Source organism: Anas platyrhynchos, chromosome 9 (genome assembly GCF_047663525.1).
Source record: "Anas platyrhynchos isolate ZD024472 breed Pekin duck chromosome 9, IASCAAS_PekinDuck_T2T, whole genome shotgun sequence".
Classification (NCBI taxonomy): domain Eukaryota; kingdom Metazoa; phylum Chordata; class Aves; order Anseriformes; family Anatidae; genus Anas; species Anas platyrhynchos.
The window spans coordinates 25286723-25314245 of NC_092595.1; the positions used below are offsets into that span (position 1 = coordinate 25286723).

The 27523-nt window shown below is 38.5% G+C and overlaps 1 protein-coding gene across 3 annotated transcripts in view; it reads right to left on the bottom strand.

The window, feature by feature from the left end:
• Positions 1 to 27523, bottom strand: part of PLOD2 (procollagen-lysine,2-oxoglutarate 5-dioxygenase 2) — a 58383-nt gene that overhangs the window by 13141 nt on the left and 17719 nt on the right. For all 3 annotated transcript variants that reach the window (XM_072042547.1, XM_027468343.3, XM_027468342.3), the window contains exons 2-10: positions 20760 to 20851; positions 19230 to 19366; positions 13520 to 13683; positions 12279 to 12391; positions 10620 to 10683; positions 9759 to 9856; positions 7305 to 7406; positions 3279 to 3404; positions 2574 to 2695 (exon numbers count right to left, since the gene is read on the bottom strand). In XM_072042547.1, the coding sequence (XP_071898648.1) occupies positions 2574 to 2695; positions 3279 to 3404; positions 7305 to 7406; positions 9759 to 9856; positions 10620 to 10683; positions 12279 to 12391; positions 13520 to 13683; positions 19230 to 19366; positions 20760 to 20795 (962 nt within the window). In that variant the 5' untranslated portion in view covers positions 20796 to 20851. The remainder of the gene's footprint in view (positions 1 to 2573; positions 2696 to 3278; positions 3405 to 7304; positions 7407 to 9758; positions 9857 to 10619; positions 10684 to 12278; positions 12392 to 13519; positions 13684 to 19229; positions 19367 to 20759; positions 20852 to 27523) is intronic.

Here is a 27523-nt window from a genome sequence, read left to right on the forward strand (position 1 = left end):
TACAGAAATGCCAGATTACATTTGGAACTATTTAGTATGTGCATTCAGGCCACAGCAAGGAACAAGTGGAAAGTGCTTTCTAGCAATACTCTTATGTATAGTAATATACTTCTTAATTGGCCTAAACTTTGGTGTACTTAAATGGCTAAAACCTTTAACATACTTTCTTTACACTTTGCTTATAAACAAAGACCAAATGTTGAAAAGAATGCTTGTTTTTTGTACAAAACTTAGTTATTTCAGTGTAGCTATTTAGTACATGTAGCACTTTTAGTAGAACACCAAGATACTTTATTGGAAGTACAAACTAAAGCTCAGCAGATTCGTTTACAGCATTTTGCACTCAGAACTACGACTTTACTGACAAACCATGGCCCATGAGATTTTTTTCTTTTTATTCTACTTTACCTTATCTCCCCATTTCTGCCTGTTGTAGCATAAGGAAAGCTGTACACTCATGTTGCTGCCAATATTGCTGAATTGTCCAAACAAGTCCTTGCTGACTACACAACTTTGAGTCTTTTCCAACACCTATCCAACTGCCCCAAGCTCAGGAGAGGGCTGAGGGCTTTTCCATATCAGTAGGCAGCAAGAAAATAAAAGCCTTTTTATAGTTTATTATGTGAATGAGAAAAGTAGGCAGAAGTTTGCTACATTGTTATGGATGAAATTAAAAAGTTATTTTCTCACATTTATATTGACATAAGTCTCATTCACTGAGAATCTCATGATTTATCACCAGTTTTTACTGAGCCAAACAGTGGAAAAATAAAGTAAGAAGGTTGACCAAGTGAAATATATACTCAAAAGTATTCTCCTGTGTGTTCAATTGAAGTTTTATTTTAACTCTAGGCACCAAATATGAACTGAAGACTGTTTTATTCCTTCAGATAAATAGTTTTTGTGGGAAACATGCAAATAAGGAGGCCAAATTCATTCTAAATCTACTATATATTAATAGAGAAAAGTTAAAACTGCTAAATTGGGAAAAAAAGAGATGGAACAAAAATATCAATTGTGGATAGATACAGGAGAGAAATACATTAGTGTCTGTAAATCAAACCCTTAAAATTTGAAGAATCTCTATCAAATTATTCCCACCACAATACTATTGAGATACAAATGAGGTTATATTGGAAGCTAGCTGGAGAGTTGAAAGCAAATAAATTGATTTTTTGATTGATCGAATTTGATTCAATCAAATTCAATTTGATTGATTGAATTGATTGAATTTAAGAAGAGATTGGACTGTGCACTTAGTCACATGGTCTGAACTTTTGGGTAGACCTGTGCGGTGTCAAGAGTTGGACTTGATGATCCTTAAGGGTCCCTTCCAACTCAGGATATTCTATGATTCTATGATCTAAGACTACTCCTTTCATTGTTTCAGCCAATACTGTGAACAGCCTATGCAGTGCTCTTCACATCTGAATATAACAGAAAGAGGCCTCAAATTTATCTCTGCACTTTTCATTCACTGAAGACTGGAAGGAGAGATGAATGCAAGAATTATAGAATGCAAGAAATAAAGCCTGCCCAAGTACCACAGCAAGGTCTCAGTGGGATCCTGGTCTGTAAGACACTATAACCTGATGAATGGACCTGCAGGGAGAATCACGAGCAACTCCAGCCAGTGCTGCAACCACTATAACCCAGTGGCCCACAGGTCTGATACAGGACATGTCCCAGGGTCAGATTCAGGTCTTGCAAGTGCCAGGTGTAAGCCTAGGGTCAGACTCCCTAGCAGGAGGTGGGAGGACATAAGACAAAGTCAGTTGGAAGTTATCTTTTTCTGAAAGCAGAAACTTGTACTAGAGCACTTCTAGAAGATCTCCATCTTTTTGATCCATAGGAAGAAATATAATTGTCACCTGTATACCCAGGTCCAGCTCTAACCATATTTTTACTTTTTGTTGTGTTTTGTTTGTTTTGTTGGCTTAGTCCAAATCTGAAATTAAATGCATATCAAGTGCAAGGTGTAACTCTGTTCTGTAGAATCACTGACAGCTCAGCTTGAAAGTGTTTTGGATAAAAACATACATTTTTTGAAAATGTGGTACTTAGAATTTCTACTTCATTTGCAACTACTACATAGTTACTGCTACATGTACTTTTCTGCACAAAAAAAATATTAAAGTTCATTGTATTGCATCACTTCTTTCATTTGAGGATGAAAAATTGAAAGCTTTAAGTATTTAAGCCTTAAGAGTTCAAGCTGGTGACAGATATTTAAATATATAGTTTGTGCTGAGTATAATGTAAAAATAAACTGATATCTGTTATTTCTTCAGTCTACTATTGCCTGTGCCTTCATCAAAAGATGAAGGACTATTGAGGTAGAACAGTCCAAACCAGAAAGATGTTTTCCACAAGTGACCAACAGCTTTTATATTAAGCAGACACCATAAAATACTCAACAGTTCATATTTGATATCTAGGGTTTGTTCTACCACAAAAGCTCATTTCTACACTTTAAGATGTAAAATTGTTAGTATTTAAGATACAAAGTAACATGAAAGATGAAAAATATTAGTGTGCACATAACTATAAAGAATTTATAAATTAGAAGTTACATTCCCATGTTCCGGGCTTCTGCTTGACTCAGATTTTCTTCAGGTCCAACAATTTTTATATTTCTGATAATGTTCTTGGCTTTTTCCCAGAATTTCTTGATGTGCTTTTCATGGTAAACCTCCTGTAATCATGTTAACATTTTTGTAATGAAAAGTACAAATTGCTGTGGAATCATAAACACAGTTTCCAAGAACAAATTGTATTCTATCCTAAACAAACAGATGGAAAACAGTATTTGAAGATATTCCAATATAGCTATCATTAAAAATCAAGCTCTTTTGTCCAAAGTTTTAGCAAGAGAACCCAACACATCAGCTATATAAATCAAAGCTGTACATCTAGACCAACAACACAACTCAAACTGTTTATGCAGTATTTTATCATAGTACTTTAACCCCCATCCTACAATCTCATAAGCACAGAGGAGTTTTTAAAGCACTCCAGAAGGGCTTCAGAGAGAAGGAGCCTGTGCCCAGCCAGCAGAGGATGGCTCTTTGGTGCCCCAGCTCCTGCCCATGACCATCCCTACTCTGCCATCCCCAGGGAGAGATCACCCAGCAGGAAGGAAGCATTCAGTGTTACCAAGGTGGCTGGGGATGAAGCCACACTCAGTGATATTCCAAACTTCCTTATTGTGAGCACAAGCTTTTCATTCATACCACAACATCTAAAAATGGCATTTTGCAGAATAGTAACATACTTACATTATTATGAATGAAGATACTGAGGGCCTCCTTTGGGTAGTCCAGTGTCAACAGTCTGTCTAAAAATTTAGGTAGGAAAGGAGTGGGTTGTTCAATGAAAACACCAATTTTTACTCTTGGATGCTCCTAAAAAAAATTATATTTTGACACAACCAATAAGACTTGCCTTCTAAGGTTATTTTTATTAAAAAGCAACTAACATCATGCTGGAGTAAGTTAGACCACACATCTTCCCAACAATAAAACAAACCAACTCTAGGTGCTATTGCCCATGTTTATGTTCATTATTTGACAAAACAAAGATGATGAATTTAAAATTGCTTCAAAACTTTGAATTCCAACAACAGAAAATGGAAGTAGTAAGTGTAGAAAGACTTGTAAAATATTTACTTATAAAAATATTAAAACAGCAATAAGTATGTAATGAAATACACCTAGAACTTTAAAGCATGTTTAAGAGCTAACATATATATTAAACTTACAAGAAAACATGGAACTATTTTTTAAAGTACTAGTTGAAGAGTAAATGCCACAACAATATTTTAGTTATCTGTATCTTCATCCGAAGACTGCAAAACATTTGCACACACTTTTTTCATGCACTATACCCACCATCCCCCTGCCATCATAAATGAGTTCTGTGTTACTTCCCTGATGATTTTGTCAAGACCTGTGATAAACTAACCAGAGCAACTCCCCTTACAAAGGATACTGAAGTTTTCTCCACCATCTCATATGTATTCATATCTTTTAAACTCCTAGTTTGTATGTGTTCAGTACAGAGATCATGACCACTAAAACAAAACTACAGTTTTAAAAATCTATTACATTATTTGAAACAGAAATTTAACCTTGAAAAGTCTTTAATCATGCAGAAAGGCACTGATTTAAAGCTTTTTTGCACCTCTAAAGTAGACAGTCAATATTAACACCTAAACAACTACCAGAGGCTCAGAGAGAAAGCTTATATGCATATAAAAGACTGCCAGTTAGTTTTCCTTGAGCAAGTCTACACCCACTTTAGAAGTGTCTGGGTAAACAATCAGCACATGTTAAGGTTTCAGTGTCACTGTCTACATCGGAAATCCAGAACACACTAGCAAGTGCACCAGCTAGGAAACATTAAAGCACCAGCTCTTATCCTGACTGCTTCCTATTTACGACTTCATTTGCAAACCCAACACACACTCATCCAATATGCACTCATGCAGGCAACCTAATAACATTTGAACAGCTGATGAAGACATGGACTCTGACATGGCCCAAAGGAAGCGACTGGAATATTTGCTGGAAACCACCCCACTGTAACCTGGGTCAGAGTAACCAACACCGGTGATCACAAGCAATGAAGCCTTGCCATAAGACTTACTGAGCTGAACAAACATGTGTTACCAATAATAGAACTGCTACAACAATTTCTTCTGTATTTTTCTAATTCTAAACCATTGCCCTCTTTTTTTTTTTTTTAGAGAAGGAAGCAGGTTCAGGCTGGATCTGCAGAGGTTATAGGGATAAGCAGGAGTCACTAATACTCCTGCAACACACTGAAGCATGAACTACTTGGCTCCAATGTCTACACATATATATCTAATGTATAAAAGACCATAGATCCCTGCAAACTGTTTTCCCATTTTATCTCTTCAAAGCAGAGTTCATTGATCTAGACCCTGGGTCACCATGCTTATAAGATTCAGATTACACATTGAGGTCAGAATGAACAATTTTAATACCCAGAGCTTTCAGCAAATCAAGTCTGAAGTTTTGGTTCTTCCCAGTTATGCTCCAGCAAAACACACAAGCCTCAGCAAGCACCTAGTCTATACTGGTGGATGCTATATTTTCTGACAGATTTTCTCATTTTCATAAAGGTCATATGTTCACCTTTTAAAGTACACTTCTTCCACTAGCAGTAGGTGAGCTTGTGATGATTTTTGGAAGAAATGCAGGACAGTGTTCTGTGCAGTCAGAAGACAGAGTCCAGGAGCCCTTTTGACAGGAGGTGCCAATGAAGCAAGAGGTGACAACAACGTTATCCTTGCTGCTCACACCAGGAAGCCTCCACATCAATAACAAGTGTCAGCATTTAAGAAGTAGCTCTAGGGCCCTTAAGTTTGTTACTCAATTTAATTTAGGTTACTAAAATTATATCCCACTAAGTAAGGCACCTACTCCAACTGCCTCCAGGTACATCTTAGGCTCTTCTGCTCATCTAGTGCAGACTGACCTGCAGAGCCCACCATGATGCTTTCACCCACCTCTGCCTTGCATACATTACCCCAACCTTCACAGAGGGAAGAATATCCTTGTGGCCATAATGGAAACCAGTATTGTTTCAGCTACTTGTTTTATACCAGAGTGCATCTGTTTTGTACTACTTCAGTCAAGGTCTGTCAGTAAGGCCCAACCCAAAATGGAACAACAGCTAAGCTCATCAAGTCAAGAACCCATGCCAGAATTCATCTGAAGAAACTCAAAGCCCATCACATATCAACAAATCTGATCCTGTACTTCCTTATGAAGAGAACCAAAAAAGTTCTCAGGAGATGAGTGCATCAATGCAGAAAGTCAAACAACACCAGAGCTGCTATTGCTCTTTTCTGAGAGATTTCTTGTTAAGTAGCAACCAGCCAGGCCAGAACAGAAAGGGAGTTCTGAAAATGAAATATTGCTTGTAGTCAGAAAAGCCAGAAGTAAACACTTCCACAAAAACCAGGGAAAAGTCTTGCTATTTCTGCTGGCAGAGCAAGTGAGGTATAGTATCCAAAGAATGAGTTACAGTAAGGAAGACACATTCCAAGTAGATGTACTTGAACTATACAAAGCTATCCAGTAAATCATTGCAAGTTACTCCCCATTACTGGCTTTAAGGTAAACTTCCCAGCCATGTTTGAACCGCCAGCACTGTCAGATAAAACTGAGATAATCTCTCTTCCTGAGGAAAACTTTAAGTTAGAGCTGAAAGTGCAAACAATTTGAACAGAACATCAGTAGAATACTGTATTTTCAAATCAAAATTATATATATGTGAAAAGAATCTGAAAGTGATTGCAATTTCAGCAGTAATTTTTGAATTCATATTCTATTTCATAAGCTTCTTATTGCCCAGAAATTTTCACTTTGTACTTTCAGGGCCAAACCAGCCACCACTTCTTTCATGCTATCCTCAATCTTCACAAAACTCTAAACACTGTTCTCATTCTCATCTTCACTGCAGACAAAAAAATGAAACTGCTTTAAGAATAATCTGAACTTTCTTTCAAGTACAAGCCTTATATTTCCACACTGTAGATCCTAATGTTTACCTAAAGTTTACTTAATACAAACTGAAATCTGTGCAAAGACATTAGAGGTGTCATACGTGGAGCCAAAGAGTTAAAACAAGTCCCCAAATACCAGATACATGCACATATGTATTTAGGTAGGTTTGTCCCATGAGAATTTGAGACTTCACTAATATCTGTATATCAATATATGTGGAATAAATCTGATGAAAATGAAAACAGATATCTGTATCATCCTTCATAAGGCAAAGAAACTGATTATTTCTCTCTCTCAGAAAACAGCAACTGCAAGCACATAGCAGCTGTTAATTACCATCTGTAACAAATTACTAAACTGACACATATTCTAGTGTTTTGCTGTTGTTTTTGTGAAGGTATTTAAAAGTCTGAAAGATCTAAGGAGTTTCCATACCTCCCAAAAATTCAAGTTATTCACTTGCATCTTGCACGATTCAGAAGTGATTCATTCATCCTCAATGAACAGAAGTAAGGATCTGGAAAGCTTTTGGGGGAAGGGACTAGATTCAGTAATATCTGGGAAATCTATATTAAAATGCATGACTGAAAATATTTCTAGAAGTATTGATATTTCCAGTAAACTAAAATTCCTTCCTTCTAGTTTCATATATCAGACAAAATATCCCCAGGTATCTACAAAATGTAATACTGCATGCTGAAGACATTTTGCTTTAGAAATGACTATATAACTTTCAAAATAGTGTTGCCACAGTGAAAGTATTCTTACCTTTACTGTTGACAGATCTAGTAAATCTAAGTCACAAATACTGCATCCAGTTTCCCGTGTCCAAGCATTGGGGATATAGTTTCCCAAGTAATTCAAGTGAATCTGGTAAACAAATGACCAATTCAGGTTACTGAGATGTGCATGTAATCAGTGTTACATGCATTAATTCTGTACCTTTTACAGAATTCAGGCTTAATCATTTAATCCCACATACCTAATGGCAATAGGCTGTTTTTTTAATCTAAAAATCAAACTAACATCGAAAAATACCTGGTAAGAGAGTTTTCTTTTTTATTTATAAACCAGAAATGATATTCTCCTATAATACCTAAATTTATGGTTTCAATTAAACAAATTGTTTCAAGAGTGCTTGTATGATGTACAAGAAACATGCTATAGATCTAGCTCTCAAAAGCTGCTCTGCATGATTTCAAACGAAGAAGATTATTATAGCTAATTCTTTTCCCAAATATCATAATCAACCCTTAATACAAAACACACAGACTGGCTATATGAAAAGCACATGAAAATGTAGGTGTATTTCCTGATATATTTTGGCAGACTATACCAAGATTCAGAAGTCAGCCAATGGAATGTTTTAAAGCAGCATCTACCTTCTTAACACATTTTGAATTGGCATAGAACAAACTGTACTTTTTCTGTTCATGGACTACCTGGGCTGCCCTGTCCTCCTGGATTCAACAAACTTGTGCAGAGCTTCACACTTCTCTACTACTATTTGCAATGGATCTCATACTACAGCCAGTATGCCTGAGGAAAGGCTGCTTGTCTACTGCTTTTATCAAAACTGGAAGGATAGATTATCATTTTGCACAGACACAGTCCAGACAAATATTCAGCCTGCATTTTATCACACTTCAGAAGGTTTGTGTACATTGAAAGCCATTGACAGATTATAAATAGAATTGTTTCAGAGATATACAACAAGGTCTAAAAAATTTTGGCAAAAAAATACTAGATGTCACATAATTTGGTCTCTATTTAATAAAGAAGCATCTCTGACCAGCACAATTTGTTAATCTGCAAATCAGATTACTTACAAGAAAGTTCTTATAAATACAAAACTTTTTGGAGTTGATTCTGGGAATAAGTTTAGTGCTAGTTTATTTACTAACTAGTGAAAACTTTTTCCAATACCATTTTATTAGTCTTTCTAATACTATTCTGTGCTTAAAACAGAAGAACCTAATCACAGACTGATAAAGTGGTATTTAGTAAGATTTTATTTTGTTTTTAAAATGACAGTTACATGCAGAGATTAAGTTTTGTTTAATGTAGCATAGTTTGTGGATTAGTGTAAGGAGTTGGCCTAAGCTGTTTGCCCCACTGAAAAACACAACATCTTTCCTTTCACTGGTAACATGAAAACCCCCACAAAGCCAATGATGAACCAAACTGCCTCTAATTGAGGCAAAATAGCTGAAGCAATATAGCTATAAGCATATAGCTACATATGAAGCCATATCGGGTAATACATTTCATCACTACTGAGTAATAAATTATAAGCCAAACAGATAATGACATTAGTAAATTCACTAGTTCATTACATGAAATACGATGGACACAAAAAACATTTGTTGGGATACGAATATGAGTTTCAAGAACCTTTCATTCTCTTTAGAAGTATTTTTCTGAAAATAATGAGCTACATTAAGGAATGTGCATTCAGAAGAACTTAGAAAGTTGTGGTGCCCAACCCTTCTAATAGGCTCTTTAGGCTATTAGAGATAATAGCCACATGCTTCAAAAAATGCAGCTGCTATACAACCAAGATGTGGCCATTTCTCCCAAAAGAACTACGCCTGGTCCTTTGGACCACCAAATCCCTGTAAGTGGGGAGAATGTCAAATCAGATATTTCATATGGCAGAAACATGGTCCGAGAACTAGTGAGTCATGGTTACATTGAAGATAGTAATCAGTGTCACTGAAGATGCAACAAATGTGAGCTGTATGTACGCACCTATATGCAGTATATTTTTAGTGTGTGTATACACACACACTCACATAAGCAGGTCTGTGGTAGGATCAGACAATTGCTGTTTTGTACCCCAGTCTGCAGCTCTTGCTTAGACTTTTCTTCCCTTCAAAACTTACTCTGATTACCATTTAATAAACAGATAAAAATTCCTCACTATCTTCAAGAATTATTTTGTGATAGCGAGAAAACTAGCATCAGCTTATCTGCTTCTAATATCTCATGCTCAATGAATTTGGACGCAAAGTGAGCTGTTCCAGCAGTGATGTCAAGTTAGTGACAACAGAATGACATGACAGAGACTGCTGGTAGAATGGTTTATCCCTGCAAATTTTATTAACATTAATTGGAAGTGAGCAGTAGTGGTGTGCTACAACTGCTTCAGATTCTTCCATTGATTTTGCCTGAAACAAAATTGCTGTCTTTGCACAAAACCAAAACCCAACTGTCACTCACTTTAGTTGGACCATTTCCAAGAACAGTGACCGGTAATGTCTCATATGCAGAATTCCTTGCTCTTACTTTTCCTTCTTCAAATTTCAGAAGAACTTCATCTGCAAATTAATAAGGAACATACTGTAAAAAGTTTATAAAAAGCTAAAAAATCAGATTTCTTTAAGTTCTTGCCAATACAGTATGTCCTACTGTAGCTATCATTTTTAATGTTACTTATCTGGAAGTTAATCTGAAAGTTTTTCAGTTTTTAACCAGATCTTCAACTCTAAGTTCTTTACACCAAATAAGGCTACATTAAGCTTCAGAGTTTGCCATCAGCAGCTTTCAAAATTTGAATAAAGCCTGATTAAAAAACTAATTTTGTCCAAGAGCTATTTATAAAGAAACTTCATGGTTATTTTAGATATGAACTGAATATAAAGCTGTTCTATAATTGGAGGATAAACATAAGGAAGGAAGTTTGTACAAATGTAGTTTTCAATTTTAATTCAAGACAATTAAAGAAAGGAAATTGCATATATTGAAATGAATGTGGAATGATATAACATCGAGAATGCAATTTTAATTACCATCCTTACTGTTATAATTAAGTGTGTGAAAGGCTGATGGAAAAAGTTTCCCTAACTTTATATTGATTGTTAATTTCATTTATTTAAAATTTTCCTATTTTAAGTCATTATTTTGTCAGTTGAAACAATCAACTAATAGAAGACCTGAAGACCTGTGATTAATATGGTCATCTGGTTTACCCATACAAATATTTCTTTGAAACAAAGAAGCAAAGGAACTATGTTCATGGTAAAGCAAAGAAAGTGTTAATAACACATTTAATGAAATACAATATGCATATCATACGCTTACCAATAGCCCCATTTAGAGTCTGGAAAATGGTACATTTGTGGTCCAAAGTAATGTTTATTTGTTCCTGAAATAAAAGTAGCAAAGATGCTGAGGTATTCTAAAAGTCAACACTTTTACTGTCACACTACAGGCACATTACAGTGACAGCAAGTAATTGTGTTAAACTACTTTGCATACTTAGCTCTCAGATTTAATTCTTGATTTTCTACTGTTAAGTTTTGCAGTTCTATAGCAATAAAGCTTTTGTGTATATAAAACTTATCTAGACTTGAACAATAAAGATAACTCTCCAAAGAGCCTACAATTCGGCAATATAAGCCAAAGAAAATCTGCATCTTAAAGGATATTTACAATTCTTGGACAAGCAACAAAACTTACTGGCACTTCTTAACAAAATCATTGCATTTCAGTTTTTAAAAAATAGAAGAATCAAACATAAGTATCATATCAGAACAGAAAATACCATTGACTTTAAAACATGCTCCTAGTAACAAGTTATTATATCTACCTGCATTCCTATTTAGTGTACCTTGTTCTAAAGTTTCAAGATGTTAATAAAAATACATAGCCTTTAAAAGAGATTTTAAGGCACTTATTTAGATATGACTGCTTTGAATCATCCAAGATTTCCTTATGTATTCTACTGCTCTGGACATAATCATACAGAGAATCAGTGCTAATACAGGGCATCGCATCCCAAGCCAGAACTACAGAGGTGTTTTGAAGCACAGTGCAGTGGTGCTCTGTGCAGAGGAACACACTTTGTCTACAATACTCTGTTCAGACAATTGTTATTACTTCTGACTTCAATGCAGAGTCAGCTCTAGTGTATCTACTCCCTGTCTTTTCAATTGTACATCTAGCATCTGACTTAGCTTGCATAAAGACAGTTCAAACACTTTTGTACCTGCACGTACACGTGCTCTACACTGCAGGAACAACTTTATAGAACTTAACAGAAAAACACATGTATTTCAAAGACTTGGCATCTGATTTTGCTCAATTGTGTGCTTAAGACATTCTCAAAATACTGCAATATCAGCTTGTAAAAAGTCCTTTTGCATCAAATCATTAAAGAGATTTAACTCTTTTTCCAGTATCAGGGCCATGTTTCTAACCTGCCATACTGTAATGCTATGCCACTTGGCAAAGACCTTTGTTAAGCTATGGCTCAAAGGGGTATCACCCCACAATTTATGATGCAGTCTTATAGAAAGTATCTGCATAAAAAGCTGAGGAGCCAGAGGCAGTTGCAGGCAGAAACTGAAATGGCAGCAAGCCAAAATTCAAACAACACTAAATCAGCAAGTAGTTTAGTAACACTCTGGAAAAATGCCACATTCTCCAACTGTCAAACTGCAGAGTACACGGGACCCTCATTGAGATGAATGTTCCTGATCACATACCTCAGAGCTATTAGTTCTAACAACAAAGTACAGCCTGCCTGGATCTGCTGGCAGCCTGAAATATTTCAAGTCATGACCCTTCAGAAACCTGTTCGTCACTCTGACAGTAGGAGCCTCCAGTGAACAAACAAGACTGGCAACATGGCATTCAGAGAAGAAGGAGACAGCACTCCTTTTATTTTTATCTCCTGATGTTTCGTAAGGAGCAGCATGCTATTTCAAGCAGAAAGTGAGAAAGCCAGTCACTACCTACCCGTGTCAATGGGTCAACATAGATTTTGGTGTAAAACAACTGGTCGTCGTCATTATCCTGCAGATTCCATTGCTGCACAATACGATTTATATATGGAGCATAACCAATAAATCCTGCAATATCACACAAATTGTTTTCATGAAAAGCACTACTCTGCCAATGTTATCCAGCAGTCAGAGACTTCATTCAGACTTCTGGTGCCAGCAGAGGAAAAGAAGCTTACACAACTTGGCTCAGCAACATGCATTAGTTTTGTTTTAAAGAGTTCATAATTAAGGGTTATTTTTATACTAACACTATTTTAAGGGGAAAAATAGGAAATAGAGATGTGCCTTAGATGGTCCTGTGAGCTCCACAGCATAAGACTGGGCTACTACTGCTCCCAAGAAAGAAGCCCATCTGTAGGAAAAAAGCTTTGTTTTTATCACTTCCTTCTGGCAGAGAAGCCTGAATCTAATCCTGACAGAAGTACAAGTGGAATACAATTCAAACATGAAATGCATTACATTTAAGTGAAAACAGAAAGATACAGATGATAGGTGAGGTAAAGGGAGAAAGATGTGGGGACAACCAGATCTGCACAGTGCCCAGCACCACATATCCAGAGTGATTTACCATGCTCTGTAGCAGGTAAATGTCAGCATCAATGTATGCATCTGTTAATCAGCTGCAAAATTTAAAAAGCTGGCATTTAAAAAAAAGTGACTGCAAAATTAAAACTGCATTGAGATAAACTGGGAGTAACCCACACTTCTCTTTGAATGAATGGCTCAAGCTGTGCTGCACCATCAGGCAGCACCATCACCAGGGTACGGAGATCCTTCAGAACAAGAGCAGGGAGTTCTGTGATACAGCTCATGACGTGCCCCTGCAGATAGCATGTACTACTTTGGCTTGTACCCCTAAATTGTTTCTGAAGTAGATCCAGTTGGTTGCAACTGGGTGACCCCTGCATAGCATTTCACTGCAAGGCAGAGTTACACCCCAGACTGTAATTGATTTATGTGCTTTTCACAACAGTATTGCCAAAAACACCCTAAAAGTTTGAAGGAAATCTTTTCCTGAGCACAGATGAGCAGACATTCAAGGGGCAGGAAGTGGTAAACAGCAAATCCAATCTCCAATTTGTTCTTGGGGAGTTCAGAAACAACTAGACAAAAAATACATAAAACAGACAGCCAAAGAGAATCAACATCAAGTTCAAGAGTTCAATGTGTTCAAAAAAAAAAAATCACACTTGCCTCCTGAGTTCAGGAATCGTTTTCCACTCCTGACAACAGGATACTTGTCAGCTAGCTTTTTATCTGGCCATATTAGTCCATCTGCTGCAAACACCACTTTATGATTCGTCTCCTGAAATTTCCTTAGCAGTTCTTCAGGCCCCCCTGCAAAGATAACGTTGTAGCTGAAAATGCAGAAAAGATGTCCATTAGATTCATGTGTTTTTAACACAGAAACATTAAAATAAAAAGGATTGGATTATTTAACTTTTTAAAATCATATAGACAGCCATTTTATTATGAAAAGTGACTCAGGAAATAACTACATGATGATACTCAGCAAGTATTATGTAAAAATCCTACACCCTTCTAAGAAAATAATCCTCAATACTATTTATCTAACAGTTTCCTATTCTATTTACACTCATTTTTCTGAGCCTTCTACATTTTGGATGTTCTTCCTTCAGAGTTTGTCTACCTGAAACTGGCTTTTAGATTTCATGTATTGAGTAATGTTTAAGTATATTGTCCCCTTAGAAAACTTATGTTTAAAAGAACAAAATATTTACACGTGAAAGAGTAGGACTGAAAAATGATTTAGGTGACTTCCCAGGAAATGCAAGATGATTTTGTTCCAAAATACAATGACACAGACTCTCTTCTAGGAAGTCTTTTTGAGCATGTACTCTTGTTTCTCAACACAATCTAGTTATCCACAAACTTTAACTGTGCTGCATCCTGACAGTATACAGATTTCCGCTTTAATGGTTTTGATGCACTGAATACTTCAGAAGACTCTAAACTTCAGAGTATCTATTTATAAAAAAACATCACCTGCTTTTATGCATTAGTCAGATTTGACTCCTAACTCTCAATGAGATCTACTGGTGGAGAATTCATGCCTAAAAACAGTAGTTATCCATATCTAGAGATCAGCACTAAACCAAAATAAAAGATACACACAGGTTTAGCAAAAGGTCATGTAGTACCACAAACCTAGCACTTACATGTTGTTGAATCAAATCTAGATTAACAGCACTGAAAAAATCAAAATGAGTATAAATGATTACAGTATAACTCTCCTTTGTACTTGATAGTACATATAAAAGCATGAATGCACAAACCACTTCAAGATTTGTTTCACATAGCATTCAATGACAAATATTGGAACCTGAACATAGCAGACTAATTTAATGTTACTGTCTCAGCAGCAACATGTGGGCATTCTTATTCCACAATCTTAGTCACCAAAAATCAGAAATCCTGGAATAGAGTAGAAGAAAGGTACAGGTCTGACCTTGATCAAGATCTTGTTCTAAGTATTTGAGCTGGGTTGAAAGGAAGGACAGTAGTACCCACTCCGGCAGTAAACAAAACTTTTTGCATTTTGCATTGCAATGTATTACTCAGCAATAGTGCCAAGAGACCAACCCTTCCTGCCTTCTAGTACTTGTTTATTACAGTTCTGAATTTTTAAAAGCCCTTTCTTCAAAGGGGATTTTATACAATTGGACTAAGAAAACTGAACAGCTGGATTACAAATGCAACAGATCTCCACCACAGAGCAAAGCATGAGCCCTGGAGAGGAAGTGTATTATGTAGTCTATATAAAGCAAGTGGTTTTCTGCAAACTTTTGTTTTTCTGTAACTTTGGCAGAAGAATGTATGAAAAAAGTATAATGTACATTTTGGAACTTCCCCAGTTTTACAAAAATGCCTATTTCAGCCCAAAATATACAGAAAAATACTTCCCTCCCTTTCCCATTCAATTGGTGTAGCCCAATCAAAACCAGAATGAGCACGAAGATCAAGGAAGAAACAGGAGACAATAACACAGATTTGTCTGAGGCTTTAACTTAATAGCTTGTGGCAGGCAGGCTGTGCTTCTCCTCTTTGATCAGGTTAGAGGCACTGCAGGCAGGCACTGCAGGCAGGCACTGCAGGCAGGCACGAAATATCCCTAGAACATTGCTTCCCAAGATGTGTCATTCTGGAAAAGAGCCAAAGCTGTGCAACACGCTGGGCTAGCCACAGTGTCTGCTTGGGAAGGGGATGTGCTACTTAATGCAGCACAGTTTATAATACAAAGCACAGCACAGAGTTCAGCTCAGAACAGATAAACTCTATCAGCCATTATTGTAAACTTTACAAACTAAGGGATATTATGCAAGAGCATGAATCCACCATGTACTTATGTTTTCCAATGATTTTAAGATCATAGAATGTCCCAAGTTGGAAGGGACCCACAAGGATCATGGCCTTCTGTTTGGCAATGAGGGCAAGTAAAGCTGTAACCTGCAAGCTTATTCCACACTCCCTCCCCAGGCAGTGCCTCCACCTCCTGCCCCTTGCTGCCAATCCCTCACCAGCTGCTTTACAGCATTTTCTCTCCAGGCAACAGGAAAACTTCTAGAAGCTAAAACTGATCCAAAGAACCAAAGAACCAAAGAATCATTAAGGCTGGAAAAGACCTCCAAGATCATCTTGTCCAACCATCACCCTACTACCAATGTCACCCACTAAACTGTGTCCCTAAGCACCAGGTCCAACTTTTCCTTGAACATCCCCAGGGATGGTGACACCACCACCTCCCTGATATAGCAACCACTTGTCTTATCTGCTACATCAGATTATGTTCAGTGTATCCAGCACTTAACTCCTACCATAAAGAGAGGACCCACCTCAGGTTTAGGCCACTAAGATCCTTGCAAAATGGGTCCCAGGAGAGCTGACACTCTTTCTAGGGAAGAAGGAGTGTGCACATGACTTGTGGTCTAATTTTGAGCAGATCAGAACTGGCCAAAGGAGAGAGTTATATCCAGCAAGAAGCAGGCTGTCCTAGCAAGCTGGAAGAGCTCACATACTCTTATTTATTCTTCATAAATCCCGATTAACTAGAAGGCGGGGGGGGGGGGGGGGTGGAGAGCAGAGGGGAAAGAGTTTCCAGAACTCCAGCCCCATTTCCTGAAGCTCCCAGATGGCAGATGTTCAGGGCTGGAATCCTTCATCCTTTCCTCCTGTTTTGCAGCCACAACCAGAGCTGCACATGTGACTTTTGCACCTACAGCTTTTACAACAGTAAGGATTTGTTACTATTTGGGCTGCAAGTTAAGAGCTCAAACTACAAGCAAGAGGGGGCTTGCTGGTAACCATGCGCATTGGCAATTCCTGTCTCACATTTTGTATTACTTACATGGACTATTAGGCCCCACAGCCACCTTGCTGTTTCTCCACCAGAACCACACCTGACTAGCATTTTCTGCACATCTCCAAATGGTTACCCTTCACTTCCTAAGGAATGTTTGAAAAAGTGATTGAGATTTCAGAAATCTTCCATGACCCAAGCCAATAGCTGTGGGAGTTCTGGGTGAGCAGCCACAGCACCAACCATTTCAGTCCAGTCTACACTGGCCCTTAGCCAGTTCAATCTGAAATGCTCTAAAGTAAACCAGCAGTTAGCTCATGCCAAAACAAGCTTAATTTAAATATTATTCCATCTGCAGGCAGAGTGTTTTGCTATCTGCACCTAGACATAAACCATTCACTAAGGAACTGAGTAAGTTCAAACTATTTTCAGATTTGCAAGCCATGTAAAAAAAACACAGCTCAGAAAATGGCAAGAAGCTACATTTAAATAAACAGCTCACTAGAAAGGACTTGCTTAGTTACAGTAAGTAAACCAGATGTTTCCTTCCCACCCCTCAGTTTAATATTTCAGATGCCTGACAATTAATATAATGAAAATAGTTGAAAAAGAAAGGGAGTTCATTATATTTGACATTTCCAAATTTAGTGCTGTTTCCCAATATTTAAATTAAAAACCAGGATTCCTAAAAATGAAAACACTCATTACAATTAAAACATAAGGCTAGAATCAGAAAGAAAAAACTCTCCTTCCCCCTTATTTGGAGGCTGTTCCACTAGCTTTAAGTCAATATATGCATGGGATTGTTGTCTTCAAGGATGTGGAAGCCTGAAATTGCAAATTTTCATGGAAAGAAAGATTATGGCGTCTGTACTTCAACACACGTAGTCCTCTGTACACTCTCATCCATCCCTATCTAACAGCCCACCCCAAAGAGAATAAATTATGTTGGAGAAGAATTTCAGCTATACAGAAACTGATAAATTTGCATCTTTTGCCATATAGAGAGAAAACATTGAGGCATCATGATAAAAGTTTCAAAACAAAAGTCAGAGTACATAGCAATCATTCTGGAAACATTTGATTCATCTGAGTCTCATAAAGAACAAAATCACCAAGATTACACTTAAATGCGTGTCAAGTTTTGGAAGATCAGTAGAACAGTATAAACATGTTATATTTACTTTATGAAAGATACTTGATTTCCACATATTGAATGCAAAACTGCTAATCAAGTCAAAGAAAATAATTGAAGAAAATGAACATATAGCTCTAAACTGTATGCTGTTTTTAAAGTCACTTGTAAAAATAATATATTTAAACCATTTCCCATATAAAGCTTGTTCATAAAGTGATTAAGATGACTTAAACATAGGCTTTCTAACTACCTCTACTTATCACAAGAGGCTAAGTTTAAAAAGAAAAAATGAATTGCATCTTTTAAACTGCTTCCAGTTTAATAGGCTACTCCAACTTTAACTTCGGCTAAGCGACAAGTGAACTTTTCATTAAATACTACTGTCAGACCACTTTTTCCTTGTGATGAAGTTTGCTGAACAGATCCTGACCAGCTTCTGAATTGCAAAAGGGTCCCTCAAATTCTTGAGCTACCAAATGGAGAGGCAAGTTAAGTGCTGAAGAGAAATCCAGAAGCAGACACCTCAAAACAAGTCAGTAACAGAGCACCAACCATGCACAGAGCTCCAGGCTTGCACTCAGCTGCCCCCAAAGAGCTGGCTGGCTGTGCTCAGGGTTGCATGCCTCTCATTCAGGGCCTGGCCCTGCAGCCTCCTGTAGTATTCCTTCAGTGCTATGAGCCCACTCTGGCATGGAAGACCCCGGTGATGGCCTGAGCTGAGTTCTTAGCCCCTCAAATCATGCTCTTATCACAGGAGCAAGAGAACAGGATGGGGGGAAAAAAAAGGCAGAGAAGCTATGGAAAAAAAAATCTGGTTTTGAACACATTTGTGCTCCCTGTTTTCTGAGGCAGAAAGAAAGCTATCAGGCCTCTAGTGAGGATGTTCAGGCATAGCCCTGCAGCACTCTCCATCCATGCTTCCACCACACAGGCAGCACAGGCACCGGGGACCTATCTGGCACAGAGTCTGTTTCAGTTCTCTAGCATAGAAGATGTCTCCATAAGTGCTTTCCTCAAGAGCCCATTTTCCAGTTTCCTCCACATCATCGATACTTCACGGATCAAGATCACGCTCTGATGCTGAGCACTTGATTTCTGGAGCTGCTTTTGCCACCCCTCACTCATAGCTCACAGCCACATCCTGCATTACAACAGGGGAACAGGGGAAGGATACATGGTTGCCTGAAAGCCTGTCAGCTCCAACAACATTTTCCACTGCCTCAAGGCAGCAGAACTATGAGAAACTCTTACATCTGTAAATCCTTTAAAAATACCAAAAAAATAGATGACTGCTCCAAGCACAATCTATTTTTATGAATGGAGAAAAATAGAAGGAAACTCAAACAGAGAGAGGGAGAAGCAGCATGCAACTTTCAGCATGTCACATCAGCTACTTTTGAGTGACTACCCAGACTAAAATGTAAAGGCAACACACCAGGTTTGCTCACCATTCGACAAACATGACAATCAAGTCCTCTTGATCAGCATAGCTTTCTATGCCTTCTTTCAGCAGTCGAACTTTCTGCCCTCCACCAATAGAGTTAGCCAGCTCACCACCTCTCCACTCTTCACCTTTTCCAAGTACCTGGAATAAGGAAAAAGTGCTTTTTGCTGGTACCAAAAACAAGAGGCTTTTTAAAGTAGATCCTTATTGAAAACAGATGTTAAAGCAGAAGCAACACATTAAAGCACATCAAGCCAGCATTTCCAGCATCATAAGTTTTTCATGTCTGAAGCAGCATTCAGCACAATGACATCACTGCAAAAACATGAGACACATTTCTTAACCAAATAAGAAATGAGCATGCCTTCTTCAGAAAAAGAAACTGAATAACTGTTTCAAAATTTGTATTAGAAAAAACATTCTGAATGAGACCTTTAAAAGACAATGTAATTGTTTTAGAAACAGGAAGCATAAGAGGTTGGATCAGGATATTATTAATAAAAACCCAAGCTCCAGTCTTCCCAAAATCCCTCCAGAACACTTTTATAAAAAGGATGGATTTCTCAATTTTCAGAGTGCTGCTAAAATCTGATAAACAAAATTATTCCCTAGCCAGGTCTTATAACCTATTACACCTTAAACCTTTTGTGGGTTTTGAGCATAAAGAACAGAAGATTTTTTGAACTCCTAGTATATGCAAGAACTGCACTGCATAGTGTTTCAGACAACCTGCAAAACTAATCAGCATACCCAGAGCCCAGGTGTCCCAGGTGCTTCAGCACTGCATTAACATATTAGGAAAGGTTCTCTCAGTCTTCCAAGTTCAGCATCTGATATTAAACTTCAGAGACTCAAATCGTGTCTTAAAGTTTAGACACTGTGGTAAGCAAGTGGAAAGTTATCACAACATGATCTGAATATTCCTGGATTTTCTCTTGCAGAACCAATTTGTATAGAAGTTTACAAGGAGGTTAGTGCTTTCCTTTTTGCCCCCAAGGTCACGTCAAGGCCAACCTCAATGTGTGACATATGGAAATGCAGAACAAGGCATAAAGGGCTGGGAAGAATGACAAACATTTTGTGCTCTCTGAGAACTACAAGTTCTCAGGAAGCACAAGGAAACTTGCAGTCTTGCAGTTGTGACCCTCCCTCCTTCCCCACAGCAGGGCCCCAGCCTTGGTTAAGGAGGACAGGGACACCCAAAGCCTTTTGTGCTGCCACTGCAGCTTCCAGAAGCAGTCACGCACCTGCTCAAACAAAACAAGGAGCACTGAAAAGCAAGGCTACATGATAAATCACAACAGAGCTTACAAGCAACTGTAGACACTGGCCGTGGTATTTACTAACCTGCAAAAAAAGTTCCTAAGGCAGTAGAAGAAGCACCCCCCAGAGCACAGGCAGCAGGGCCACCAGCAGGGCTCTGTGACTGTCTTACCTTATCCCAGAGCATGCCCAAGCCAATACACCTTCATCTACTACTGTGCCATCTTAAAGGCTGTGCAGTATGAATAACTGGCATGAGAACATACAGTACCTTCACTGTGTAGTTGAAGTGCCTTGCAGTTTGCATGAAGCGGTGAAAGCCATCAGTTTCTTTAGTTGCTACAGTAAAAACTAGAAGTTTATCTGTAAGACAAAAGGAAGGAACACATTAATAAGCTTTCAGGCCACAGTTATAACAAAAGCACGCTGTACAGCACCAGATCAAGGGGCTTTACAACTCACCTGCATCTGATTCAAAGAGATGAGGCAAACATGCTGTCATATTACAGGCAGGACAGACAAGAACATTGCATTTAAAATTATCCTCAGGAAGAGGAAGCAAAGTAACATCTGCTCTGTAAACAACTGGCTCAAGAGATAAAGACAAAGCTAGTATGACTGCTGGACAGGAAGGAATCTTTGAAACAAAAGTAGTTTATTACTTCTCCATCTGAGCTAATCCTGTCACAGGACTGAATGGTACCAGAGGACTTCACCCAGCAGTGAGCAGAGGAAACCAATCCCCTAGCAGGTTGCGTGTCCTTGATCAGAGACAAGAGCACGTGTGTTTTTTTTATTTGTTTTATTCAGAATCTGATGTCTGCAGGTTATACCAGGTGTAATTTTGACCTCTTAACTGCATGCAAGCAAGTGGCCATGCAATCAACTTCCTTTTCATATCCTAGGGCTTTTGCATATCCTAGGGCTTTTGACATAGTCCAAGTGAGGCCATGAATTCCCACAGAACAGCTTGATATTTTCCCAATTAAATGACTGGACAATGTTCCATACCTTATGCAATATACTGCATAATTGGAAACTATCAAAGATACAGGACCCCTATCCAACATCAGTTTTTAAATCAGACCTGCCTGAATCCCAGAGCACATTGCAGCTCTCCCATTTGGCCCGAGTTCAAGTAACAGCTGCCCTAGACACAGTGCCTGTTGTTGCCTCACTTTCCTATAAAACATCCTCTGGGTTGATCCTCACTAGCACAGTAACACTTGCTAGAGGTGGCTGCTGTGAAAAACATTTGTATTAGCCCTTCGGTCTCTTCCACTCTTGCAGACTTTGCAGCCCTCAGATACACAAGAGCTCATCTCAACTAAACCATGCCACTAAGTTCTACATGCACATGTTTCTTGAAGCCCTCCAGTGATGGTGCTCAACCACTTCCCTGGGCAACTTATTCCAATGCTGCACAACCCTTTCAGTAAATATATGGTATGTATATATGATGCTTTCTCTACCAGTCTCAGTTTGTAGGTTTTTGTGACCTGGATGTGGTTTCTCTATACCCTGAACCACTTGATCCATTTCTTCACCTTGCTCTTACCTAGTCATTCACCAAACTGATGTAATCTTTAAACAATGACAGCCACACATGCCCAGTACCTACTCCATAAAAACCACAATTTTGCTTGTTCCGAATAGACCTTTTGCAGCTTTGCACTGGCACTGCCCAAGTTCAGCTGCAGACAGTGCTACCTGCCCTCCCCTCATTCATGATTTTGGGGACTTCTTTCATATTCTTCCCACCCAGCTTTTGTGGGGACACACCACTCACTGACTGGTCCTAGAGAAGATTTTACCTGCTGGCTCTGCCAACCAGACTGATACTCCTGTAACAGAGTACACAGCAAAGAAACTGGCAATATTTAAAATGCTTCAATCAACTCAACCTGGACACCCAAAAATTTGGAGAAGACAGTTTTAAAAGGTGTATTACACCATCTTTTTTCCATGAGAGCTAGGAGCCTTTTGTAAGCAAGAATCAGAACAAAATCCCATGAGTACGCCTCAGAAGGGCAGCAGAACCCTCACAGAGGATTCCAGCACAATATACTCACACTGACTCACAGACATAAGCACAGCAATAATAGTTCATTACATTCTTTTAAAGGTCACAATCTAAAGTAATTCTACAGGAATCACCACAGAATAGTGGAAGAACATGATATCTTAGATTATGGCTAAAACAGAACTGATTACAGAAGGTAGGATTTTTCACTATGGAACAGATAAAGGAAAATCTGATCATACCAGACCGCACTACTAAGCCGAGTGAATCCATTACTGACAGTTTCCTAGATGAACAGAAAAGCACTGACTGTAACTGCAAAATTTGGTAGCGGTAGACATTTTTCCGTCTAGTCCTAGTCTTCAGTGGAACTTCCTGAGTGATGCAAAGAGCATGGATCTCAAAACCAGAACTTGACTACATGATATAAGTGATAAGATTTGGACTTCATCAGATCAATCTTATTTTATCCCCCACAGTAGCTAAGTCTAATAGAGACAGTATTAAATATACAAGTACTGTCTGGCAAATACAAAATGATTTAGCATTCTATATATGATACTGTTACTCTATTTTAAATGAGACCCACAATAATTCCACCTACACACTGTTCATGCATTTCAAGACTCACTGTGCAGTCTGGTATGTTACTTGAGTTACATTGACATGAAAATGAAAGAATCAGTATGACGCTCATAGTGAATGAAGCCATCTAAATAGACTGCCTGTGACAGTTTTACAAACATTCACAAAATAAACAGGAAGCTATTTTTATAAAGGTTCTGTTTACTTTGGAAATGCTTTCTTTTCAGCATACTTGCCAATGTTTTTTGTTGATGTTTGTGTGTTGTTGTTGTTTTTTTTAAAACAGATGAAGAGATTTAAAATGCATTATTTCAATGTCTATGCTGCACTGCCACAGACCTTTACCTGCATGTGGTACTTAAATATTTTTTACGTGCAGCAGAATTGTAATTACATTAGAGTATTTAGAAATTTTATTTAGAGTCTGTAAATAATCTCAGACTCTAAGTAGACTAATTAGTCTTAGTGGTTGTTTGTTTTGGTTCTTGGTTGGTTGCTTTTGTGCACAGTCTGGCCTGTTTCAAATAAAGGAGCCGAAAATACACGCTTTTATCCTGTAAAACGTGGGCACAGAGAAGACATGGCAGAGTATATCTGTGCACTGCTAGCCAGTTTCTCAGACCCCCAGCAACCACTGTGGCCAGGTACTCCCCAGTAGGTGAGCTACAAAATTCTCAGCCTCCACAGAAACACCATGATGGCCTCCAGCTGAGGCAATACAGCTCTGCTTTGCCACTCAGCTTGGACACAAACCCCCACCCTGCCCTCCACCCAGAGGCCTTCCCACAGGAGCTCTGCTGCACAGTCTTACACCCAAGACTTGAGCTATCTAGCTTCTGTCTGACTGGCCCCCATAAGGAGGGACAGATGTGCACATGGCAGTTCTCTCCAACTATAACAGCACCCCCAAAATACAAAAATACAGGCAAAACCACAAACGCAGCAGGCAGCCACTGCCCTGCCCACACAGGCTGCCCAGCAGGGCCTGCAGCCCACCACAGCTGTCACTGCAGGGGTCACCATGCCTGGCACCCGCTCCTGCGAGCAGAGGCAGTCTGTGTGAAAACGGAACACAAACCCTATACTGAGATTCAACAGGAAGGCATGGGAAGAAAAAGAATCTCTTCAGAGCTTCATGCCAGATATGATTGTGCTGAAGTTACTACAGTGCAATTATTCCAGACAGCTTTCAGATAGTTACATTCACAAAACAGCTGTTCTGTTTTGAAAACAAGCCTGAGAGCACATGTTCAGCCAAGAGAAGTATATCCAGTGACAAGCAGAATTCATTTTTACGTGCAAACTAGGAAACCTTTTAGTTCTCAAGTTGTGAAAGACAACATTGCATATAGAGCTCAGGCAACACATTAAGAAACCCAATGAATGTTTATCAAAACACTTCACTCCTTTTGTGCTGCTACTATCATGGATCTGACTGTATCACAAATATTTATTTTCAGAAATAAGAGCCATAAGGCAGAACCTTTGTTTGCGCTGATTTGCATGGCGAGGTCTCAGCCTGTGCTGCCATGGCAGGACTGCACTAAGTTGTGGTGACCTCTCTGCTCATACCTTGAGAAAGGAACAGGCCAAGTGCTGCAGTCCTCACACACCTACATGGTTCTTATTTATTGTGAGTGAACACTGACAGATTACTACGTAATTCCTACCAGGAGTTACGGGCACCAGCACAGTAGCTTTAGAGCAGCCAAAAATGAGGCTGTTGCTTACAGCCACATGGGAGCTGACATTTAGCCCTCGGATTCAACTGCCGGGGACTTCTCTGGGGTAGGCATAAGCTGTGAAAGTCAAACAATATCTGCACACAGCATCATGTTATGCCATTGAATCCTATGCCTATCTGTAAAACTAGCGGCTTATAATGGCAAATAAATGACTGGTTCTTCAAAGATGGTTTGATCCACGTCCTAGTGTCTATAGGAAACAGTCTTATTGCAAAGTAATCCACCAAAGGTTTCCAGCAAACAAATGAACAAATTGCTAGAGGCTATGGAAAAGCTTTGGGAACTGGAAATCTAATAGGAACACCTCCATGGATTTTAAAAACAAATATATACACACTGTCAAAGACAGATATTACAGTTCTCTAGGGAAAGCCAGGTAACCTTGGCAGTTGTCTGTGTGACTTTAATCCAAGGCATAGGCTTGGGCAGATGCCTGGAGGGGAGAAGGCACATGGACACATTCAAGTGCAATAAAGAAGCTATGTAGTTGTATCTGTTATTTCTCCCAGACCTCTAGAAATGGGGGAGATAAACAGGATACAATTTTCAAAAAAAAGAGACTGGATTTAGCTTGCCTTTAAACCACACTGGAGTATGCTTCATCACTGGAGAGATGAACTAAAATGTACCACAGCTGAAAGTGTTTTCAGTCTGGATTCCTCGTCTGTCACACAGCAAGAGCACAGTCGTAAGAAATGTTTAAAAGCATGGTAAACTGAGAAGTAGCTGTCAGAATGACACTAAACAGTCCCAGCTAACCACAGACTTCTGATTGAACTTCTGCTATTATTTATTATTTCCACAGATTAACTGTTAATAAGAAAAAATAAGGAAAAGTTTGTTTGGTTTTTGATTACAGCTTTCAATATGCCTGCTTATTCCCACAGCAGACAACCTACCCCACAGCCAGTCACCAGAAACTGAGCTGAATGCAGACGTTGGATGGCATTGAAGGGAATGAGAATGCAGCCAGTGGCCCAAATGGAACCTGAGGACTTGTCCTCACACTATTTTCCTTCCTCATGCACCTCACATAAAGCACAGTGATCAACAAAATATGTTCTGAGACTTTCAGTAGTCTGAATTAGAAACCAAATGAACAGATAATTAGCAGTTTACTCATTCTTTCCATCCTCCTTGCCTGAAAAGGGAAGATTTGTGTCTGGAGGAGAAATCAACATCAGCAGCCATGGACACAGCACAGAAACTTTCAAACCAGCAGCTCCTGGGGATACCTCCCAGCATGTCACCAGCCCAGGTGGTTTGTAGAGTAAGCCATTTTAACATCATTGCCCCAAAAAGCAAGTGGAGTTAAAGAATGACAATAGTACAGGCTGAGCTGTATGCAGGTCAGCTAGTACGCTGTGAAAGCATGATCCACACATCATTATAGATTCTTATAATTTCATGATAGAACAGTAAGTTTTGGAAGAATTAAAGGCTACTTAGTAATAGACTACAACTAACCTCCTGTAATTTCTCTAACAGATGAGTTATATTTCTGGAAGTTATCCCAGAAAAATGTAAAATCCTGTCCAATATCTTCTGAACAAGACAAAACTTACAGAGATCCAAACAACTCAAAACTACTATGCCAACTAAGAAGTCAGAATGCTAAAGACCACTTTCAAAACTCAGACTTTTAGCACAAAAGCTTTTACTTGTCTTTCAGAAAGACAGTATTAAACTTCTCAAAAGGAAAACCTTTTCCTCTAAAAAAAAAAAAAAAAGTTATAGCCTTAACCTTGAATCTTAAGCCAAATAAACTTTTGAAAATCCACATACTCTAAAAAGATGAGTTGGAAACAGAATAAACCCATCACATGTAATGTAACCATAATTACAAATTATACCTACATATATATACCTGGCTAATGTAATCCAGCAGCAAACAAATAAGATCTTCAGTACACAATGTGAAAAAACACGAACTTTAACACATACATCTATCCTGTGGTATTTTACATGACTTCCAAAGAAAGTAGTAAGCAATTCTGGTAAGAGTTTCTGGTCAAAGCTGCTAGCAAAACAAGGTGAAAGAGTCACATAAAGCTGTTTATTTCACCCCAGATTTTCTGAATAGCACTGGATGTACTGAATAGCCAGCATGGTCTTTCTTAGGAAAGCTGTCCCTAGCCAGGCTACAGGACTAGTGAAGGCAGAAAGCCTTCAGAAGCAGTCTAGGGAAAAAATATAAAATGTATAGAATGTATAATTGCCCAGTTTGTTAGTTTCAAACAGCTGGTACTGTTGCAATTTCCTCAGTAACAATACACTTTGCCTGCTACAACCTTCTGCTGCTTCTCATGTGTTTTTTTTTTTTTAAAGGAACAAGGAAGCTGCACTAGCAGAAATTAGTGCTTACAGTAAGCAAAAGTTGCTCTGAAATTTTCTCATAACACAGAACTTATATGAGATTGGCACATACTAATACACAGTCCCTGAACAGGGCAGTAGGTTTATTTTTCATGCTATGTGAAATTGATGCTCTCTACTTAGAAAAGTCAGGAAAAAAAATAAAAAAGATTTAACATTCAAGAGTCCCTGTATTATTAAAAACATCCACAATCTAAATCAATCTATAAAGAGACAAATAGTGCATTTCAGCATCTAAAGTCTGCTATAAAAATAGTAAAGATTCCTCATGCAAAGAAATCCTCTCCCTTTAAGTCACAGCCCACA